Source organism: Trachemys scripta, chromosome 10 (assembly GCF_013100865.1).
Source record: "Trachemys scripta elegans isolate TJP31775 chromosome 10, CAS_Tse_1.0, whole genome shotgun sequence".
Lineage (NCBI taxonomy): Eukaryota > Metazoa > Chordata > Testudines > Emydidae > Trachemys > Trachemys scripta.
The window spans coordinates 20639599-20653680 of record NC_048307.1 but is presented as its reverse complement, the minus strand read 5'-3'; the positions used below and the strand labels follow the sequence as shown (position 1 = coordinate 20653680).

Below are 14082 nucleotides of genomic sequence, written 5' to 3'. Positions count from 1 at the left end.
TAGATGCTTCTGTAAAGCTCTGTACTTTGCCCTCTCAATGGTGTAGGACAAGTGATTCCTTAGGAAGCTATGCATCCAGATTATAATAGGAGGTCAGGCTTCACCGTACATAATAGCTTTATCATAAGTTGGAGCTTTTGTTCTCTCTTGATACCTGGTATTCACAGAAGGGAGAAATCACACCTAGCCTTTACTACCACCCCAAAGAGTGGTATTTATGAGAAATGCCATTATTTATCTGGGTTCTCTGACCCTCCATCCCCCACTGGTTTTATCAGCAGATGGTATGATATAGCTTCAACACAATTGTACAATATGATCCTAGCAAAACCTATTTTCTTGGTCAAAGATGTTCAAACTGTCAGCTCTATATAGTTGTAGAAAGACATATGACATATGAAAGAAAAATTAGCTGGTGATTTAAATATACTTAAAACACATCAAGAAGTAAATCCATAATACTTCTGCAGTAGAATGCATATTGCAGATAGACAACACAGAAAGAAAATTTTCCATTGTAGCCTGCTATTCTGAATTATGCTATTTTCTTTCACAAACACCTTGAATTTGAATACATACACACACAGAAACTTGCCCAGCAGAAAGGGAAAGTTAATCTGTGCAGGAAAAAGAGCTTTCTTAGGGGTTTGTCCAAGACTATGGAACAAGCTTGCACAGGATCTAAGAGCCACCTGAAGCCTTGCCACATTCCATACCAAGTGTGAGGTGCACTTTTTGGACATTGCTTTCAATAATACAAGCACATAGCACAGCTGATATAAAATAAATGAATACATAATATATATTAAAAATAAAATAGAATAGAATAAAACAATCCTCCCCTAATTATCTCTTTGGAGAGAGAAAAAGGGAGGAAGGGAGGGAAAGAGACACATGTGACAAATGCCTGTCACTTACTGTTTACTGCATTTCTGGAAGGTGTTCAGACGTTACGGTTGTATGAGTGGTATAAATACCTACACAAAACATTTTCTTTTTGGACTTTACAGCCTTATTAAACATCCTGTAAGTCTTACTGTAAACTTGGCTACTTTTGTATTCTCTGTCAAGTATACTAAAACAGTGAATAGGTCATAATCTGAGAACTGAATGAAAATGCCTTTTTAAATAAGAGACAGAGATATGAAATAAATGGCAGCCAACCACCAAAACTAATCCCAAATAAATGCAATAATTTAACTTTAGTTCAGTTGAAAATGCCATTTTGACAGTGTAAAGTACTTGATGTAATCTAATTCAATAATAAGGCATTATAAGGAATAATTTCTGATTTACAAGACCCCATGTCCTATCTCCTTTGATCATAATCATCTCATTCACTCGCATGGCAAAACAGTGATAAAATATAATACAACTTACGCAAATTATTTGCAGGTGGCCTTGCCTCCATGTTTTCATAATGTTGCACATGAACTACAATGTTTAGGTCTCTTTCCATGTGATCTGTTGTGCAAGGACCCTGAGGTCGCATAACATCAGCAAGAGCCCTGAAGAACAAAAATTAACTCAATTAGAATAAATCTGCTGCAAAATCTATAATGCCGTTGCAATGTACTCTGGTCTTTTTAGTTCTCGATATTGTACATTACAACATATGTACTGCAGAGTCACAGTTTAATAGGGGCCTGAGCCTGCTCCCATTGACATCAAAGAGAGTTTTGACACTGACTTCAGTAGGAGCAGGACTGGCACTAGGTGTATACTCTATAAGTAGCTGATCCATTACTGTGCCATAGAAAATAATTGGCCCCCTGCAAAAGCCCTGGCCTTAGGCAAAGGAATGATATGGCATGTGTTATTAATGTCTTCAGGGTTCAGTGCAAGTGTTTTCAGTTCTGTACCTCACTGACCATTGTTTGTCTCCTTTGTCACCAGATTTGGACCATTTAATCCATTTTTAAAGAGAATGGATGTTTTTACTAGGCACTATGCCCAGTTTAGTTTAATTTTGTGTAAAATTACATACAGTATCCTAGATACTGCATCTGGTTTATAAATTAATAAATAAATACATTCACTATGAAAGTCAAGGCAAATACAGTACAGCTCTTCCACTGAACCAGTGTGACAGGAGTTATTTTCCTAGTTGTTATGTACTATATTGAAATATTGAACAGTAACTCCATATAAATGTGTGGATTACAGATAGATAAATCTTGAGCTAGATCTTGCTCTCAAAATGCAGATACAAACTTTGGTGCACATAAGTTAAACAATGATATGTTCCCTCATGTTTGTGGAAATGTTTATGCTATTAGAATGTGAGGTACAATTCTGATTGTGTTACACCTGATGATACTGTAAGAAGTTAGAAGAAGGTAACCAAAATTATTTAAAGTACTGAAGCAACATTTCAATATGAAGCAATATTTATACAGCAAGAGTAGCAGAGCTGGCTTACATAGCTGAGAAAAAGGCCACTAGCAGAGATCTCATAGGGGTATGTACAATATGATCCTGAAAGGAAAGGATTATATCACAAACCACAGTTTGAAAACAAGTTATGCCCGGAAGCTGGGAGAGCACTCCTATTTAATGAATGTAAGCAGAACTTGTTTATACAAAACAAATTGTTTATGTCAGCATTATAGATTTAATTCAAGAGGCAGCTGGACACATTTTTGGAAAAAGAAGAAATGCAAATGACAGATCCCACCTTCATTCTGGGAGTTAAAATGGTGTAATCTCATAATGCAGAGATTAGTATTTCCCAAGTCTAGGAGACCAGGCTTTTAGAGATGGCCTTTTCGTTGCCTTTAATGTTACTGTAAATATTATTCATTATATACTCTAAATAACATCCCACATACTACCAGATTAACTGTTCCCTGTGTTTGAAAATACCAATGAAGTCTTCACCATTTCAAAGGGGGTTCAGGGAGTTAGGTATCCAACTCCTATTATTTTAAATTGCTTTTAAAATCCAAACCTTAGAAAACCTGGGCACATTTTTGTCTAATACTAATTCAAAAGTATGTGCTTGTTTGCTAATTACTGAATATTCAACCAGGCATTAAGAATGCCAAAAGCCAGGATAAAAGAAAGAAACCTCTTTATCTGCAGTGTCTCTTTTGTTGTTTTTTTTAACAAAACATTACCTCAATTTATATTGTAGTATACGAGTAAAGGGCCTGATCTTTCAAGGAGCTGAACATCTCATGCAAGATGCTGCACACTCTTATCTGTCATTTACATCAATGAAAATTAAGAATGCTCAGCACCTCATAGAACCCCCCCAAAAAAGATATATATAATGTATATAGGGTGACCAGATGTCCTGATTTTATAGGGACAGTCCCAATTTTGGGGTCTTTTTCTTATATAGACTCCTATTACCCCCCACCCCCATCCCGATTTTTCACACTTGCTGTCTGGTCACCCTATATATATAGGAGACCAAACATAGATGACATATTATTGTCTTAATTAATATTACAGATTAAGAGTCACATTCTACCCTTTTGAGGATTTGCTCATGTAATTTTAAATGTTAGTGGATGTTTATGTACAACAATGAGAACATAAAGAACTTGGTATAGGGTACTTGTTTTTCTGAAACTGTATGTAGATACAACAGGTTGTTGTGTAGGGCTTCTCCCTCCATGTGTTTGGCTAACCTGAGTAAATACGACCATGTCTTTACTCTTTACCCATATATAGTTTTTCACTTGCTGACTTTGCTTCTGTATTGAACCTCTGTCGAGGTACAATACAGAATGGTAGAATGGGACTATCTTATAAATATCTGAAGAAGGTGTCATTAAAGTTCTCATTGGGAAATTAAATAAATAAGAGACTTATATTGGCACTAGACATATAAATTCTTAATGAATTTAAGAAAATGCATACTACAGGATGAGATGATAATCTTCAAATCAGAGATGTTGTCTGTTCCCTACACTGATAATGATGGAAATCGTACATATATGGAGCAATGTCTTCGACCTATCAGATCAGCCCAAAGCTATTAAAAAGTGTCACAAATCTTCAGGATATCTCTTATTGTAATATTTTGCTCTCTGGATCTATAATGCTGTTTTAAGAAGTTATAAAGCATATCTAGCCAGGCAATTCCCTTGTGGCTACAAGCTTGAAGAGGTTCATACAGATGTAATTTCATGAAAGGTTAGTTGTCGGTTTTTTTGGTTCCAAAAGTGGGTCAAAGCCAATCTGGGAAATAATTTCACACAAAGGATTTCAGCATTTTGGCAATCCAGACTATTTTTGTCCCCAAGCACACTCCTTTTGGAAAATCAGCACATTCTGGAGGGTGGGAAAATTCAGGTGGTTCATAAGATATACAGGAGGCAGCTTTCAAGTGGGTTCATAAGATAATCGGGAGGCTGCTTTCAAACTATCACAAACATATAAGTTATAACAAAAACAGGAGCTATAACAGTGCAGATATGATTGCAGACTTTGGCCTTTAGGCCCTTTACTGCTCTTGATTTATGTGCACATCTCCCATGTGAAGTGGGGCAGTATATGATGCTGCATTTTTATTTACAAAAAAATTCCTTCTGTGGAGGAGAGGTAAAGTCTATTGGAAACTCTGCAAGGATCACTTTTTGGGGTTCCTTTCCTATTCACCCCTCAAGGGAGATGTTGCTCTACTTGAACTAGCAGTAAAAGGATGCGGCTTTGCAGCCCAGAAATCCTGTTGAGCCTAGTGCTCTGATGAACACCAACTGCATCCTAGGGCAACAACTTGGGGAGACAGAAACCTCTCCACTGGTACCCAGCTTCCCCATCTCACCTGGCAACATAGCTCCTTCAGAAGGGAGGATACCCTACCATAAGTCTTCCCACCACCACCACATCTACCTGCACCTTACTTCCTTTCATAGGAGATCGAAGATTCAGAGGGAGAATTAATGCTCTCTTGGACACTTTATTCCTTTCTTAGACACTAGTTCTCTTTCTTTGCCTATGGATAAAGAAAACACTTTAATTCTCTTAACTTTGAACAAATTTACCTAAAGAAGACCAAGAGGTAGTATTAGGAATTAGGAATACACAATACTTTAGAATCCCATGGGAAGCATATCATGAGTGATCCTTCTCCCCCTCCCCTTATCTTCTTCCACTTTCACCCAACACCACAATCTAAAGAGACTAATATGTTAAAATGTAACAAGGGTCACACTTTGCCTTGTTTGTCTAAACTACAGGAACTACCCAGCATCCCTAAAAAGGTATGAATTAGTTTGATGGTTTTCACTGAATAAATCTGCTTACCATGTTAATGTTTTTTCTGCATTTTAACTGACAAATAATCTATAAAACTTCAAAATGGCCATTTAATGTCAAAATAAATGTCTTCATATAGCAGCAAGCAGAGTGCAGTGTATGGTAAAAGAAACCATATCTGATCATTCTAATAGCCAGGTTGTGACACCCTTGTTCACATAAGTACCTTACTTGGCTAGCAGATCTATGGACTGTCTGCATAAAGAAGTACTCCACAAGATGAGTAAGAATGACACAGTCTAGCCCTAAATTAGACAACATTCTTATTCCCTACATGCATATTCAAAATTTCAGATTAAAAGTAGCTTTCAGCAATGTAATGTGATTAAAAATAAAGCTTTGCATGTTTTGGTCATTAGTAATAAAATAGGCACACCAGTATATTGTGTATTATATTTCCTATAAGTAATATCACTCTTTCTTTAAGTGAATTTGTTTGTAAAGTTAAAAGGATTCAAGTGTTTCAGGCATCCATTAGCTAGTTAAGGAAGCAAAGCAATAGTGTCCCTCCTTGTTAGCGATATTCTCAGCCTGGCCTGGGAGATGAGACATTGTCAAATGAGGGAATAAAAAGGCAAATCAGCTTCTGTGTGCTTCTCACTACCAGACAAAATAGATAGCACTGGAAACCAAGCAAACTACTTTAATGAAAAATAGTAAAATCTTTAACCAGGATTTCTAATATCAAGTCCATCATTTCAACATGGCCTAACTGACTCACTCATGACTAGGGCTTTATAATTTATATGATTTAAAAAATGAGATTGCATGTAGGCAGAGCATAGGAAGCCATGTTCATTTCTTATAGACCTCGTGGGGATTGGTGCCATATAAGAAGGTAGTTATCTAGATAGGATATATAGTGTCTTACTTGTACTATGAAATGTTTTTTAGCAAGTACTTATGTTTACATCGTAAAACTTTGTGCAGAGCTCTGCCCCCCTTCTTTCTCCCCCAGAACCCTGAAACAAGCCAGGATATGGTGCTTTGGTTAAACAGGTTGAGGACAAGGAGATTGCCGTTCATTTTAAAGGGAACCCTTAGGCAGCCTCTGAAAATCTCAGCTACTGTGTGAAAAATTAAATTAAGCATCCAAATTCCCTAGATGGTTATAAAAATCCCACCATGTATGTTTGTGATGAGAACTTTTGAAAAAGTTGTAGCAATTTCCTAACAGCTGTGGAATATCCATTGTGTGTACTGAGTGGGCGTCTGTTTATCATCCTGACTCTTGTAGGTTCCTACAACCTCTGAAATAATCCTACCTTAAGAGATCTATGAATAAAAAGTACATGAGTTTGAACAATATTAACTAATCAGGACAACAGCTGTCCTTTCTGAGCCCCACTTCAGCAATCTCATCTATATACAGGTCTGAAGGGGCTTAGAATGATATTCCATCCCCTATAATTCTGTATCCATAGGCTTAGGGATAGAAATATCATTTCAGAACCCTTCATACCTTTATCTGATAGAGAGAAAATAGATATATCCTTTTAGAGGTTTTTTAAACCAAATATTTCTACTACTGGAAATGTGACTGACTGAGCTAACCAGAGCTGAACAGAGATAGATGCACTGTTTTCACCTTCTCTCTGTCATGTGTTTGGTTGTTTGGTTTTTTTTTTTGCAAATGAAGTGTCTAAACTCACCTGCTGTTTTACCTGCATGTAAACACTACAGAAATGGAATGAGGCAGATGGGAATAAAGCTATTTTACCAAAGCTTTGGCTAACAGATACAGGGTAGGGTTTATAATTTTTTTCAGGATTCATGTATTCTTTTTATCAATTTAGTGGGTCAGGATTCTCAAAATGTCTTACTATTTATACCCTGCTTAACAAAGACAGTCTCCCCAGAATTACCACAGACTCATAGTGTTGAGTTGACTAAAAATTCTATGGTCTGTTTTGTTCCTCAGTAGTAAAGATGAATCCATATCAGCCAGTATATAAATAGCAAATAATTGCTAGTGAACTGGTGATGCATTCGCAGCACTATTTTTGGTGGCTTCTCTGTTCATTTCAGGGGAGGCTGTTAATCACAAAGCAATACAGAAACTTGGACAAGAAATAAGGCTCCAGGTGTTGTCGATCTCTTGAACTATCTTTCCGAGGGTGACTCCTGAGCCAAGCTTTAAAGCTCTGACTGTGAATTACTCCATTTCTATTGACCACCAGTCAGGGAGATAGAAAACCTTCTGCCATGCTGCATGTCCGCTAGAAGGTGTCCTTGCAATTGTATTTCATTTCCAAAGTTGACCAAGATGCTGGAATCAATTTAGACTCTTTAATGGTGCTATATGCCTTTTTTTAAAAAAATCTGCAAATGTCTTTCCCCATCTGTTTTACTTTCCTGTGTCTGGGATTAGCATAATGAATCAGACAGACTGAAAACTGGACAAATATGTTATCCCTTGATTCTGAAGTGCTGTGACAATCTGGGTGCTGGAGTATGATGTTAAAGCAATTGGGCTGTGTCCTGAGCTGCCCACCTGCCTACCCACCAGCAGGCAGCCAGTCCCTGGAGCAGGCAAGTACACAGCATGCCTCACTCTAGGTAGGGGAGGTTCTCTTTGATGTAACCCAGCCATTGCATTGTGGACACACAGAGTGTAACACACACACAACAAAGACTTTTATGTTCCATATTTGGTTACATTTTGCCTCTGTAGCAACTGGGGGGGACAGGCTTGATATGCAGGCAGCTTGGTTACATTAAACGTTAGAATCCTTCTACAATAGGTCCCTTTTGGTCTCTCCCTCGCTACCCCCCAACCTCATTTTCAGGACAAAGAGCTCTCACACTTTCAGGGGGGGGGGGGAGGGAAAGTCCTGTCAACACCATTTTGCAGTGGAAGAGGGAGGGAGGGATGGATGGGATTTGTTTACATCCTTCTGTTGAGAGATAAAAACCTTGTCGGGGCTTGTCGGGGGAACCCAGCAACCCCCCTTGAGGCTGATTCATACCCCGCATTTGTGGCTGGACTTGAGCTTTTTTGGTTTGAGACAATATTTCCAAGAACAGTTACTGGCTCTTGTCGGGGAGGGGGGCGAACACTGCCGGTTAAAAACGGGTTAGTGGCTGGGCAGTTTCGGCAATGCTGTCTGGTGCGCCTGGCCGTGTGAGTCAGAAGCCGGGTCTGGGGGGCAGCCCTGGAGCCCTGCTCTCCAAAGTTGGTCTGTCTAGTCTGTCCCTGCGGCGGAGCCTGGCTGGCGGGAGTTGTTTGCTTAGCAGGAACACATGGGCTCCGGTATAGTCTCCGGGTGGGGGGAGGGGTCCCCGCTGCCTGGCGCGGCGCCTTACCTGGACATGTGCTCCCGCTGCGGTCTGTGCGCCTTCTCCAGCCCCAGCTTGGTGAAGATCCCCACCAGCACCATGACCGCCACCACCCCGCAGATGATGTAGACGATGAGGTTGGTTTTATCCCTGGTGGGGTCGTGCAGGGGGTCGTCGATGCGGGCAGGAGGCTTCCCCGTGTTCATCCACACCGGCGTCTCGTAGTTCGTGCAGGTGCTTTGATCCAGCCGGGTCTTCTTGAACTTGCAGCAGAACCTGAAGCCACAAGTGCCGCAGCAGAAGACGAACTCCCCCGAGCTGCAGTTGAACGGCGGGTCCCACTGGCCCATCACGTCGAAGTAGCCCCGGCAGAAGTCCGGGGTCGGGGGCGGCTCCGAGGCGTCTCCGTGCTCCCCAAAGCTGGAGTGGTTCCCCCCGGAGAGCACCACGATGCTGCCCAGGTGCTGCCCGGCTTTCTCCTGCGCCCGGCACACCAGCGTGAGCAGGTCCGCCACCAAGCATCCGAGGGCCAGCCGGAGGAAGCCCTTCATCCTGCCTCCCAGCCCGGCCGCTGCGATGCCGCCGCCGCCGCCGCCTCTGGAGCTGCTGGCTGCTGCGCTGCGCCAGGAGCCGAACATACAGGGGCTCGGGCGGGGGGCCACGCGCTCGCTCAGCCCGCTCGCGCCTGCAGCAGCCTGGTCCGCGCGGGCAGGGGCAGGGGCAGGGGCAGGGGCAGGAGCTGGGCGCCGAGCCGCCCCCTGCCTGGCGGGCTCCCCAGCCCCGGCAGCTCCCAGCGAGCGGAGCGAAGTGAGCGGCACTTGTGGAATCGAGAGTGGAGCGTGCGGGAGAAGGGGAGCGAGGAGGAGGAGGAGTGGAGCGGGGTGGAGGGGGCAGGGGGAGTGAGGGGGCAGAGATGAGAGGAGGGCTGGGGGGAAGGAGCGGTGGGGCTGGGGAGAGCGGGCGGGGTGAGGTGCGGGCTCCGCAGAGCAGGGGAGAAGCGGGTGCCGGGAGAAGCTCCTCGCGTAGCCTTGTGGAATCTGCAGGCACCGGGGAAACCCCCCTTCCCGCGCCCTGTGAGAAAGCCCGGCCCGTCCTACGAGAAAACTCTCTCCCTCAGAAGAGGAGCCCATGGAGCCCCACCTGAGACGCAGGGCTGGTGCATCCTGACAGCGTCCGCGAGAGAGCGCGGGGTGCACGGGCTCCCTGCAGCAGCCGGCTGACGGGCAAGCGCTGTCACCAAGGGGAAAATCCGATTTGGTGGGCAGTGTGGGTATGAGCGAGGGAGATGCGGATTTGGAAAGCTAAAGCCGTCTAGCGAGGCGCCTGCATGAGCCCCGGCGACGCCTCCTCGGCTGACAGTACCAACAAGCACAGCCAGAGCAGCCCCCTTCAGCTGTAGCTGCCCACTGCTCCCAGTCATTCGGTTACATAACATGGGCCTCCGCGAGGAGGGTGTTTCACACACGAGCCAAGGTGCAATAGCTGCTCCTCCCCCTCCCTTCCGAAGCCCTGACCTGTACATTGCGGCCAATTTCTCCCCGGCCCATTCCCACCCCCAACTGCAGCAACTGGCCCGTTGTGAGAGAGGAGCTGCCCGCCGCCTGGGGCGAGAGCGTGCCAGTGGGGATGAAAGGGACAATCAGACACATGGCTCAGCCCTTCTGGAAATAAGAGATAAGAGGGACTGAGAAATGCTAGAGGCAGATGTCTGGGACGAGGCTGGAAACCTCGCTGAGGTGATACCCCCGATGCATTTCTTCAGGAGAGCCCAGAGAGTCACGTGAGAGACGAACAACGACCTTTGCACCAGTTTGCAATGACTTTGCTTTTACTCCGCACCTTTGGCTTCTGACCTCACGTCCCTCAAAATGGGGGTCAGGATTTGAACATATACGGGAATTATATGGTACTTGGAGGGCGGGGAGAGAGGCTGCCACTTTCCTGATACTTGAAGAGAACAGTTTACTATGTAAAACCCTTCTTACACCCTAATCCTCTTTTATCAGTCTCTTAAGATTCACTTACCTATATAACGAATGCAATAGAGGCCAGAACAATTCTAAACGTGTGTGTATGAGACTATGGCTATTACATGGCAGGGAGTGTAAAGATGGTGCACTAGTTCTAGCCAATGCTATGGAATGATCCTACATTCTTGTCTTTCATACCTGAACTCCCGTGTATCAGCTATTTAAGAAAGCACTTTATCAGCCAGTATGGCTGGCTCCAGAGGACATCCTTACACCACCGGCTATCAGATGTACAATTAAAATAACTTCCCTCCCAACGCGCCTTTGATCCTAGGAAAGACTTCTCAATGATTCACTCCATCCTGGTTACTCTACTTTCTCATCTCCACCACTTGGTTGGAAATCACCCGCAGAAATAGTGAGAACATTTTCCTGAATACCATGCTGCCACCAAATGCTAGGAGAAGTCCATTAAAGTGTGGCTTAGCAGACTGTGGGCTGTGTTTTAAAGCAGCTTCCCATCTCCTCTTCCTATATCTCAGATTGCCTCACCAGGGCCTCTTTGCTGTTATCTCTAAGGAAGAGAGGCTTACTGATGGGGCTCTGAAGCCGCATGTGCAGGGTGGCAGGTCACAATTTGGTGGTGGTTCTTCCTCATCTTTGCGAGAGGGCTGGATTGCCGATGCATTTCCAGTGCTTCAGCCAACTTCCTATGGGAATTGTTAAGAGTCAGTAAATAAGCAGAAAGGTGAATCAGAGGACAAAGCAGACGTTTGGAATCGGAGAGGGCTGTAGTTAGCTAATTGCGATCCTTTGCCATCCCTTAAAAATAGACTCTAAGTACAGTGAGTCTACTGAGCGTTTTGACAGGAAGCCTGGCATCCCTGGCCAACGGGTAGGAAATAAAGCCTTGAAATTCCATAGCAGAGGAAAACAATCAGTTCCATTCAAATCCAGCTTTCCTTGGTGTTAATATTTAATTCCTAAAACCTCCATCTTCATCTCCCTCTCTTTTCAAATCTCATCAGCAATCATCTCTCTCCTTCCTTGCCTATATTTCTCTCTGCTATTTATTATTTAACTCTGTAAAGCACTTTGTGGTACAGTTTGTACTGAGGATGCTGCACAAAATGAAACTGTACCATATTTATAATCACATACAGAGATATAGGTCCCAGGCCTGCCAAGCACTTGAGAAGGTGTGTCACTTTGCAAACCTGAGTGGTCCCATGGATTTTACTTGTTAGGCAGGTGCTAAAGTGCGCTGCAGGATTGGGGCCATAAATATATAGATATAATAAAATTATAAATTAAATACAAATCTGGGCTGTTAACACTAATTTAGTTGAACCAGAGATAACAATGGAAAGATTTCTTAAATTCTAATAAAGGCAAAACCTGAAGGATTAAAGCCAGATTCTAATCTCAGTTACACCAGGAACTCCACTTACTTCACTGAAATGAGATCAGAATTGGCCCCTAAGTGATTTGCCCCACGGAGTAGCACTGGGAAACACAAGGCATAATTCAAAGCTCATTGAAACCAACAGAAACACTCTCACTGACTTAAGCAAGGGTTTGGACCAGACCTATAACTCTTTAATTTGAAGTCCCTACTCCAATTACACTCTCTGCCTTATTTTATTTTATTTTATTTTATTTTTGTATTGCCATAGCACTTAGGAGCCCTAGTCATGGACCAGGACCCTATGGTACTAGGCCCTCTACAATTTATTTTTAAATGACTTCAATTACAAAATATAGTTATTAAAAAGAATTGTAAATCATCAAAATGTGAAATCATTAAGTATAATAAATATTACAAAAGAAACAAGAAATTACTGTAGTTTACCCTTATTTCAGACACAGATTTCGCATTGAAAGCGATGGAAGTTTGCACAATGATGGGGTAAAATATGGCCCATTATGTGACAAAGGAAGTATTGCTCAACATTTAGGGCTTAATCCAAAACCCACTGAAGTCAGGGAATAGATTTCCATTTACTTCAATGGATTTTGGATCAGATTGTTAGACTTTTACAGTTTTAAGGTATGGTCTATCATTTTACTTGCTTCCAAAACAATTGAAAACTTGCAGCCTTTCACAATAATTATTTTCCCAACTCATACCTATGGGGTCACTCTGCTGCCCTTACTCAGGCAAATAGTCCTTAGCCATATGAGTAGTCCATTGCAGGATCAGGCTTTACATAGGGTCAAATCCTACTATGACTTCCTCTCCTCTTCTCCCCCGCCTCCTTCCCCAGTACTCCCATTGATTTCACTGAGATTTTCAGATGTGAATCAATGATAGGAGGTAGGCCAAATTTGTTAAAATAACAGGCTTCTTGCTGGGAAGTCCTGAATCAGTAAAAAGCCAGCTCTCAATGAGAGTTAGCTAAACAATTCAAACATCATTAGTAGCAGTAGCATTTCAGTAGCACCTAGCTCCAATCAGAGTCCTGTTGTTCTAGGCACTGTACAAACAATTAATAAATGGTGTAGATGTTAAAACCATGATCACAATCTATAAAAATGTTATGAAGTTTGTTAGTAGAGTCATGTTCTTTACATCAGCAACACATGGTTTCCACCAAGTTACCACCAGACACTATAGTGATGGACACTTCATATATTTATCTAATGAAAATATTACTAGAATTATTCCTGTCAGGCATCCTTATCAGTCCCAGCAGTCAAACTAAGGATTACATGGGCATAGAAACAGGATGACTTTCTCACCATTAAACGTGGTCTGTCTGCATCAAGGTTGAGCCAAGTTGGTGAGGCATTGAGGAAGTTTGCCATACCACTGCTCATGCTGTGCTTGTTTTATGGCTAAACAGACTTTGGTCTCTAAGTGCATCAGGCAGCACCATTCATTAAACATGTAAAATAATTTAGTTTGTAACACTATGTGTATAATATGTTGTTTTAGTATTGTATTTAGCTATCTAAGGTGTCATAAAGAGATAGTTAAGAGTTAATGCCTCTTTTACCTGTAAAGGGTTAAGAAGTTCACCTAGCCTAGCTGAGACCTGACCAGGGGAACCAATGGGAGGACAAGATGGTTCAAAAGGAAGGAGGGAAGTTCCCTTTTGTCTGGGTCAGTTTCACTTTTGACCAGAGCGAAAAGCTCCAGAATTCAGCCTCTTATCAAGTAGTGAGTATTAGTAAAGGAAATAAATAGGTTTATGTTTATTTCTTTGTAACCTGTCTTGTGCAATTAGAGGAATAATCAAATTGGGTATTTGGGTATTTTTTGTGTAACTAAGTTTTTGCCCAGGGGAACATCCTCTGGGTTTGGAATCTGTCGTCTGTGAGAGTAGCTGGTATGCTAATCTCTCCCAGAGGGTTTTCTTTTACCTTTCTTTTCTTTAATTAAAAGACTTTTTTTATACCGGATTGATTTTTTCCTTGTTTTTAGATCCAAGGGGGTTGGAGCTGGATCCACCAGGAGTTGGTGGGAGAAAGGAGGGGGGATGGTTAATTTCTCCTTGTTTTAAGATCCAAGGGGTTTGTGGATCTGTGTTCACCAGGAAATTGGTGAAGTCTCTCAAGG

The 14082-nt window shown here is 42.5% G+C and overlaps 1 protein-coding gene across 1 annotated transcript in view; it reads right to left on the bottom strand.

The window, feature by feature from the left end:
- The window catches only part of SHISA9 (shisa family member 9), a 263418-nt gene extending 253987 nt beyond the window's left edge, over positions 1 to 9431 (bottom strand). The window contains exons 1-2 of the mRNA XM_034783267.1: positions 8578 to 9431; positions 1381 to 1508 (exon numbers count right to left, since the gene is read on the bottom strand). Coding sequence (XP_034639158.1) covers positions 1381 to 1508; positions 8578 to 9188 — 739 coding nt within the window. The 5' untranslated portion in view covers positions 9189 to 9431. The remainder of the gene's footprint in view (positions 1 to 1380; positions 1509 to 8577) is intronic.
- Between the last annotated feature and the right edge of the window lie 4651 nt (positions 9432 to 14082).